The sequence below is a fragment of the Sander vitreus genome, chromosome 4 (assembly GCF_031162955.1).
Source record: "Sander vitreus isolate 19-12246 chromosome 4, sanVit1, whole genome shotgun sequence".
NCBI lineage: Eukaryota > Metazoa > Chordata > Actinopteri > Perciformes > Percidae > Sander > Sander vitreus.
In genome coordinates this window covers 37,908,808-37,917,797 of record NC_135858.1, presented here as the reverse complement: position 1 = coordinate 37,917,797, position 8,990 = coordinate 37,908,808, and the positions used below count along the sequence as shown (strand labels likewise).

Below are 8,990 nucleotides of genomic sequence, written 5' to 3'. Positions count from 1 at the left end.
TTAGTTATGATACAGTGTATAGGCTAAATGCAGTGTAAATATGTTACTGTAATATATGTTTTTTCTTCCTTGTTTTAGCTGCAGTAGCGCTTGGAATTTGGAATTATTATTCTTTTCTTTCCTTTAAATATATTGTTTCGTTACTTTAAATATTTAAATGCAAATTTGTGGCAAGCATGTACAGCTGTCCTTAATTTCAATGTTAGGTGGGTTCCTTTTACAAGCCCTTCATCCCAGCTTTGCATTTTATTATGTTATTGTATATTTTTTCAAATAAAGAAATAAGAAATAATATATTGCATTTATATATGCATAATATATTACAGCTCTGTTTGAGCTGCAGTTTTAGCAAAGTTTTAAAGCTTTAGTGCATAACTTTTTGATATTAATGAACGTCCGTTACATTCAAGCCGTCGCCAAATGAGTTGCTACAAAGCTAATTAAGACTATCAGCTCCACCCAACTCTCTCTGGATCTCTCAGTAGGACTATGTTCAGAAGATTGTGGCGTCTGGTGACTTTCGTGCACAGAAACTCGAAGATAATGACCTCTTCTGAAGAAGAGGTCATTATCTTCAAGACTGCAAGGGAAGCTCAGCTTCCCCTAAAATATCAAAACATTTATGGTCAAATATGTACTATTATGTTAACATTTTATTGACTAAAAATGCTTTAGAACACGTTCATCTGGAAGACGAGTTCGTTCAGAATCAGCTACATATATATAGCAGGTCGACTGACTCCATTTCCTTCTCATACATTCCCGTAGCGTCCCAGTGTATCTCCCTGTTGAACCCTGGCGTCCATTGACTTCAATGGGGCTGCTTTGAGCAGTTTTTTTCAGTGCTTTGAAACTAGACGGTCATTGGATAAATGCTGCGATGCAGACCATCATGGCGGCTCGTTTGAAATATGATCTCATATCGTCCTAAAATAGTTCACCGTAACGTGTTTCTGAAAACATCTGAAGAGAGAAACAGGCCGTGCAGCTGCTGAATCTGTCTTCATTTCAGATCAACAAAGGTCAGTTTAACAGATTTTCGTCAGATTTTGAGAGACTCTAGTCACGCTCATCCCGCTCGTTATTTCCGGTAATTGGTCATTGAGTCCGATCGCCCACTGGCCGATTCAACAAGTCAAATCAGCCCAAATTAAAGCCGACAGCTCCTCGGACGAACGACGGCACGAACACACCGAACAGACTCGAGTCTCGACCTCGCCAGACTGTCAGACGGCCGATAAACGGGTTGGTGTGTCAGCACCAAGAGGGAGAGAGAGGCAGACTGGTCTTGTAGTTTTGAATGTTCAAAAAGCAACATGATTTCATAAAGAAATGCTCACCTCTCATGGGTGAATGGAGTCCATCTCTGATGATAGGCGACTGTTCTCCTGGACAAAACAACAGAAGAAAAGACCAGACTCAGAACACACAAATACGTCCTGTAAGTATCTAAATCCATTATGGTTATGTACAGTTTTAGCTTACATACGGGAGACAGGAGAAGGCTTGAATTCTGAATATTTTCATACAGATTTAGAAAAAGTACCCCTCTGTAAGGTGTTGTGTTGTTTACTGCAAATCTCTCGAGAGTCAAACCAAGTCTACATCTAGGCCTGGAATTAGAAGTGCAAAACGTCAATTTTAAAGAAAATACATGTTAGTTTTACTGTTTCTAGGACTTGAGGAGGTTCAGGTCTTTACCCAGAGACATTTAAATAAACTGAATGCAATGCAAAACAGCGTTCCCAAAGTTTAGGGAAGTGTCTGAACGCTGCTCTACATCGGAGGTGGAACACCGAAACTACGGCAGGAATACACGGAGCTCAAACGCGACACATGCAGTATGTGCAAAGCCAATGCACAATGAAATAAGGCAACTTATGATTTCGGGAGGTTACATACAGTCACGTGAACAAATTAGGACACCCATGTTAAAGTTGACTACAAAGAGGAATATATTGAGGATACATCCATGTGATGATTTTTAAATGATTTTGATCTCTATTCCTTTAAGAAGACAGCGAGCAGTTACTGCCTCCGATTCCATTCAGCGGTCAGCAGCAAGGAGAGGGAGAGTGACTCTACATGTATTTAGCTGTGAGATTAGATTACAGCCTGTTGCTCCCAATTCAGATACACAACACAAATGCTGCCAGGAGGCGGCTCGCTGTCTGACAGCACCTTCAGAGTCTACAGCCATGCTAGTGTAACATGGTTATTAATGCTTCCACTTGCCATTTGCCAGAAGTGTATATTTGTGTACTTTGGATTAGTGTTTTGCCCCTTTAAAATATGTGCGCGGCTGTTTCTAAGGGAATGACGCACGTTACGTTCTTCCCAGTTTAAAGGGTAACCGACAGCACTGCTTGGACAGCGACTGGTGTAACAGACATGCACCATCTTTCAAAAAAGATAAAGAAACATGAGCTGTCAAAGACCCACATGGGTAGCTGTTTGAGATTGTCTGCTTTGGGGAGAGTGAACATTGCCACTCAACTGGATGAGGGATACAGGCTAGCTGTCCATCGCCACAACGATGAGGTTAGCAAGAATCACTACATCCTCAACCAGCTAACCAGTGTGTGAAGTTTTGCGGAGTGTTTGAGTTAGCTTTGCGAGGCAAAGATGAAACTGAGGGCTCCACCAACCCTGGTGTTTTTCTTGGACTGGTCAACTTTGTGGCACAGTTAGATGAGGTGTTTGATGAGCATCTTAAAAATGCTAAAGTTTTCAAGGGCACATCAAAGACGATTCAAAACGAGCTACTGGAGTGTATGCTAGCGGTCGTGAGGGAACATATTGTGGAGGAGGTGAAGTCGGCGAACTTCGTAGCCATCCAAGCTGACGAGACCATGGACGTTTCTACACAGACACAGCTGGTGCTTGTGCTGAGGTACATCGATAGCAACCATAAAGTGCAGGAACGCTTTTTTGAGTTTCTTAACATCTTGGAATCAACCTCAATCTCACACACACTAGTGTGCTTTTGGAGAGACTGAACGGTCTTGTTGTCGACGACGAGAAAGTCAAACTCATTGCGCAAGCTTACGATGGAGCCAGTGTGATGAGGGGAGAGAAGGCCGGTGGGCAGCCAAAGGTGCGTGAGCATTTCAAGAATGCCCATTATGTGCATTGCTATGCCCATCAGCTGAATTTGATCATGCAGTAAGCTATTTCTCGCATCAAAAAAGTCAATATTTTCTTTTCCGATCTGAGTGGGATTGCAACTTTTTTTCCCGGTCACCCAAATGGACCAGCATTCTTGACCAGACTGTTGCACGAAGACTGCCCAGAGCTTCACCCACACGGTGGAACTTCAACAGCAGAGTTGTGAACACTATCTACGAGAATCAAGACGACCTCATACAATGTTTTGAAGCAATCAGGATGGGTTCATTAGGTTCATTTGACCAGCCCACCGCTGCGTGAGGATGCTACATGATGAAGATTTCATTTTCTTCCTGTGGCTTTTTCACAAAATCATGCCCCACGTTGATATTCTGTACCAGAAGCTCCAGAAGAAGGACTTCGATGCTGTCTTCATCAAACGTGCCCTCGACAGCTTCACAAGCAGTGTGGTAACAATAAGGTAAGATTAAACAATATCATTTGATCGTTCTCAAAGCAGAGCTTTGTCATTTGAAAATATATGCATGAAAGGAGACTGCATTTGTGTTAGAAATTACATTATTCTCATTATATATGGCCAGTGGTGTAATCTAGCTTACTTTATATACTGTGTGTACTGTATACTGTGCTGAACATCCAGGCTAGGTGAGAAACAAAGGCTAACTTAAACACTAAATACTTTATGCATCCCTGCCCATTTTAAGTGGAACTGAAATCTTTGTACTCAACACGTTCTCACACTCATCTCATAAAATATGGACGCTTGGTCAGGTGTCTTTGTCTTTCTTATTGACGCACTAAAAGTCTCCTTTAGCGCTCTAAGTAAACGTGCTTGGTCGGGACTATTGACGTCCCTTTAGCGCTATAAGTAAACGTTCTTGGTCGGGACTATTGACGTCCCTTTAGCGCTATAAGTAAACGTGCTTGGTCGGGACTATTGTCGTCCCTTTAGAGCTATAAGTAAACGTGCTTGGTCGGGACTACCTTTAGCGCAGTTATGTTAAGGAAAGGGTCGTGGGAGGGCGTACGGTTCTGTGACACGCGGGAGGAAAGATAAAAAGCGACTATATCAAGCGTGACAAGTGGGACTTGAACCCCGCTCTCCTGGTGAAAGTCCTGTGTTCGACCCATCCACCAACCATCCATCTTCTGTTTAGTTATTTGCAGATGAGTTACAGGGTTAGGGTTAGACAAAGGGTTTAGTTTTTATATGAGAGACCGAAACAAATTATGAATTATTGTGATGCCAGAGATGTACTCCTCATTTTTAAGTGATGACCAATAAGAAAAAGGCTAACTCTTTCTGCACTGGCAGCTAAAGAGTAAATAGAAATAAATGAGTTAAAATAAAATATGAAAAATAAAATAAATCTGGTAATAATAGCCTTATAATTTAAGACCTGAATTGAAAAGTCGATCAACTACTTAAGATAAAACAGCCCTAATTAAAAGTGGATACTTTTAAAAGATTTTTGGTGCAGTAATATTTATTAGGTTAACTGTCACAATGTTTATTTTCTAATTGTAAGTATCAGTGAGAACTGGAATTATTCAAGTAAAACTATATATGTCATTCATGTAATAAGCTGTGTGGGAAGAGTACGTTTTATTATGTATTTTCACATAATATTCAAAGGTTTCATAGTCGTTGCACATGAACTTAGAAATACCAAGTAAGTTTAAATAGTGTTGGGTGTTTGGAATCCGAGCATGCGGCTTGTGATGCGCCTACAGGACGCATGTGCTTCGTTGTCCGCCAAAACACAAGAAGACGACGACGGCGGTCAGGTTTAATGGAGGCCGGAGCAGCTAAGTCATCTTGAAGGTGAGTCATTCAGGGTTTTTCTGCATATGTACCAGAGTTAAAATATAACATGATCCCACTTGCCATTATCACACATCACGTATCACTGTAGCTTAATTTGACTATGGTCACTAAACGTCGTGCAGCCCGGGGGGACAGCAGTCAGACCTTGCTGGCCCCTTGGTAAGTGCACATCGTTTTTATTAATTATCTTAATTTTATACAAAACCAGTGGTTTATTTTGTTTATGAAACGTGTAGCTCCCAAACGGTCGAGCACGTTCTTTTAATGTAACGTACCTGCAGGTCTAGGTGGAGTCCTTTATATAATGTGGCCAGTGCGACATGTGTCGCTAGCTAACCAGCTAACCTCTTTTTATTTTGCACTTGCAGTGAGATGTGTGTGTGTGTGTGTGTGTGTGTGTGTGTGTGTGTGTGTGTGTGTGTGTGTGTGTGTGTGTGTGTGTCTGTCTGTGTGTGTGTGTGTGTGTGTGTGTGTGTGTGTGTGTGTGTGTGTGTGTGTGTGTGTGTGTGTGTGTGTGTGTGTGTGTGTGTGTGTGTCTGTGTGTGTGTGTGTGTGTGTGTGTGTGTGTGTGTGTGTGTCTGTCTGTGTCTCTGTGTCTGTGTGTGTCTGTCTGTGTCTGTGTCTGTCTGTGTCTGTGTGTGTGTGTGTGTGTGTGTGTGTGTGTGTCTGTCTGTGTCTCGTGTGTGTGTGTGTGTGTGTGTGTGTGTCTGTCTGTCTGTGTCGTGTGTGTGTGTGTGTGTGTGTGTGTGTGTGTGTGTGTGTGTGTGTGTGTCTGTCTGTGTCTGTGTGTGTGTGTGTGTGTCTGTCTGTGTGTGTGTGTGTGTGTGTGTGTGTGTGTGTGTGTGTCTGTGTCTGTGTGTGTGTGTGTGTGTGTGTGTGTGTGTGTGTGTGTGTGTGTGTGTGTGTGTGTGTGTGTGTGTGTGTGTGTGTGTGTGTGTGTGTGTGTGTGTGTGTGTGTGTGTGTGTGTGTGTGTGTGTGTGTGTGTGTGTGTGTGTGTGTGTGTGTGTGTGTGTAAACCGGGACTGACTGTATGATTAATCCTTCGCTAGATGCTGTGAATAAATGGCGTGTTTGCCAAAATGATGAGAGTTTCCTTCTCATAATTAACACAAGGCAACGACAGAGCAGGGAAAGGAGGAGAAAAAACGTTTCAAACATCCGCAGCGTCTAGGTCGGCTTGGAGCAGCCTCTGCCAGACCTCACCAAAACCCTGATGCTAAATGTTATAAATAAGCTAAAGAGGAAGCTATCGTTGTTTGTTGAGAGCCGGGACAATTGAAACGCGGGACGGATGAAACATTCCAGGTTTCTCTGAGTGCAATGATGACAGACAGACTTCCTTCGGTCAACACACAGAGCATGGTAACCTCCTCCTATCAGCCAGATATCTTCCTGTTATTTCCTTTTATTACACAGTTACAGACCATCAACCAGTTTTGATGGTCCAAAGTAAACTTCATTAGCGGTTACATTTTTTGATTATTAATGACTACGTGCTTGTTCAGGAGACAATTTAGTGTTCTCCACAAGCCCAGACTTTCGTGTTGCATGCTTGTTTACATGGAAAGCAAAACAGGCTGTAATGGCGTATGTCTAACAGCTGTTTCAACTGTCCCCGACCTGGCTGTAACTCCATGTATTTTAAGTAAATGCACAAATATCTGTGTTTATAATATAATTTATGGAGGTGAGACATGGAAAAGCAGTTTTAGAAAGATGAAAATATATTTGGGCTCCACCAGGTAGGGGGTCGAGTTTTCCCATGTTATCCTATGGAGACTGACGGGGTCATTAAGGTCCCATGTTATCCTATGGAGACTGACGGGGTCATTAAGGTCCCATGTTATCCTATGGAGACTGACAGGCTGGGGGTCATTAAGGTCCCATGTTATCCTATGGAGACTGACGGGGTCATTAAGGTCCCATGTTATCCTATGGAGACTGACGGGCTGGGGGTCATTAAGGTCCCATGTTATCCTATGGAGACTGACGGGCTGGGGGTCGTTATTATTTGGATAACCATTCATGATATGTAGTAAAATATTGAAGTTGTGGGGAGTTTAAATGGCTTAAACTGTATGTTTCATCCCCCCCCCCCCCATGCTGTTTCATTCGTCCCGACCAGGAGGGATGAATTAAACATTACACACATTCCACTTTTGCTGTAATAATTCCTGAACGGTTTTGTTCAAAGCTGAAACAGTATTTGACAGAGGACAGGTGTAGGTTGCTAGTGACAAAATATCAGCTCTCAGTGCGATATGATCACTTTGTAAATTACGTTCACTTAAAAAGTGTTTCAACTGTCCCGGCTCTCCCCTACTCTTAGTTTGCCACAAATCTAAAATCTTACTAAGACAGACAGTCTGTGCATCAGCAGAGCAAACAGAGGACAGGAGAGATGTTCCTTCCCACAACATTTCATTCAGTATATCATGTTAAATATGATTTAATTGATTGGTATTTCAGATTTGTTTCTTACTGTGGCTGTATATTTTTATTCCATATATGAAAATACTCTGTATGTGTCATATTTCAACTAAAAGAACCACCACTTGTTGAAATGATGCATTTGCCATCTGTTTTAGTTGTTATAGAGCTACCAATTAAGCATCTGGAATTCAGATTAATTTGTGGGAATTTGAAAAAATTCAAATGATCTATCCAAAAACATTTGCTGTGATCGTTTGCTGCCACATGTTTCCTAAGGACCATCAGCTTATTTGGATCCCTTTATTTCTAATTCCCTCGTCTATATTTTGCTCATGATTTGATATGAAGCCTCATTGCTCTCTATTCTGATTCTGTTTACACGGTTTACATTTAGATTCTGCATTATTCTTGATATATATATGACACAGCTCTCTAGACCAGCAACGCTCTACTGCTTTTTTGAGGAGAGGAACAGAATAACAGCGGCAAAAATGCAGGATTTTCTTAACTTAAGATTTAACATATGTGGAAATGGTTCTGATTCTGTATGAAAGATGTGTCATTGTTTAGATCAGAGCAATATTTTCAGATATTTTGACAGCATATTATCAAAAATACATTGGTTTCACAGTGGTACAGTTAATTTTGGTTACATGATTCTGTAGTTTTTAATGTAGTATTTCTTGTAGTATTCTGTAGTTTTAATGTATTATTTTGTCTTTGTGTTTTTGTCCTTAAGCCCAAAGCAACAAATTTCTAATAATGAGGTTGCCTCGAAATTTAGGCTACACTATACATGCATTACCTGCAGGTCTAGGTAACATGCATTACCTGCAGGTCTAGGTAACATGTATTACCTGCAGGTCTAGGTAACATGTATTACCTGCAGGTCTAGGTAACATGCATTACCTACAGGTCTAGGTAACATGCATTACCTACAGGTCTAGGTAACATGTATTACCTACAGGTCTAGGTAACATGTATTACCTGCAGGTCTAGGTAACATGTATTACCTACAGGTCTAGGTAACATGTATTACCTACAGGTCTAGGTAACATGTATTACCTGCAGGTCTAGGTAACATGTATTACCTGCAGGTCTAGGTAACATGCATTACCTGCAGGTCTAGGTAACATGCATTACCTGCAGGTCTAGGTAACATGTATTACCTGCAGGTCTAGGTAACATGTATTACCTGCAGGTCTAGGTAACATGTATTACCTGCAGGTCTAGGTAACATGTATTACCTGCAGGTCTAGGTAACATGTATTACCTGCAGGTCTAGGTAACATGTATTACCTGCAGGTCTAGGCCATTTCATTACGTAATTCCTAACGGAGATCTTCTCACACTCAAAACACACATTTCTCCGTCCTGCTCCCGTTGATTTCCATGCTCTATTCCGTCCCTATCACGTTACCAACAGTGAGATTGTCACCCTCTACCAGACAGTAAACTGACAGGAGTCCTCACTATTTAAAAGATCATTTGCACCAGATCACACTCGCACACACAATCACACACAGATGTAAGTACCTGCATGTGGTCGTAGGCGTCGTCCTGCGTGTGCTCTCCCTCCTCCTCCTCCTCTTCCTCCTC

At 41.7% G+C, this 8,990-nt stretch overlaps 1 protein-coding gene across 1 annotated transcript in view; it reads right to left on the bottom strand.

Moving 5' to 3' along the window:
* Positions 1 to 1,343: 1,343 nt before the first annotated feature.
* The window catches only part of raly (RALY heterogeneous nuclear ribonucleoprotein), a 41,768-nt gene continuing 34,121 nt past the window's right edge, over positions 1,344 to 8,990 (bottom strand). Inside the window, exons 6-7 of the mRNA XM_078247595.1 lie at positions 8,928 to 8,990; positions 1,344 to 1,388 (exon numbers count right to left, since the gene is read on the bottom strand). The exon at positions 8,928 to 8,990 is cut by the window's right edge and continues 128 nt beyond it. Of these exons, the coding sequence (XP_078103721.1) occupies positions 1,344 to 1,388; positions 8,928 to 8,990 (108 nt within the window). The remainder of the gene's footprint in view (positions 1,389 to 8,927) is intronic.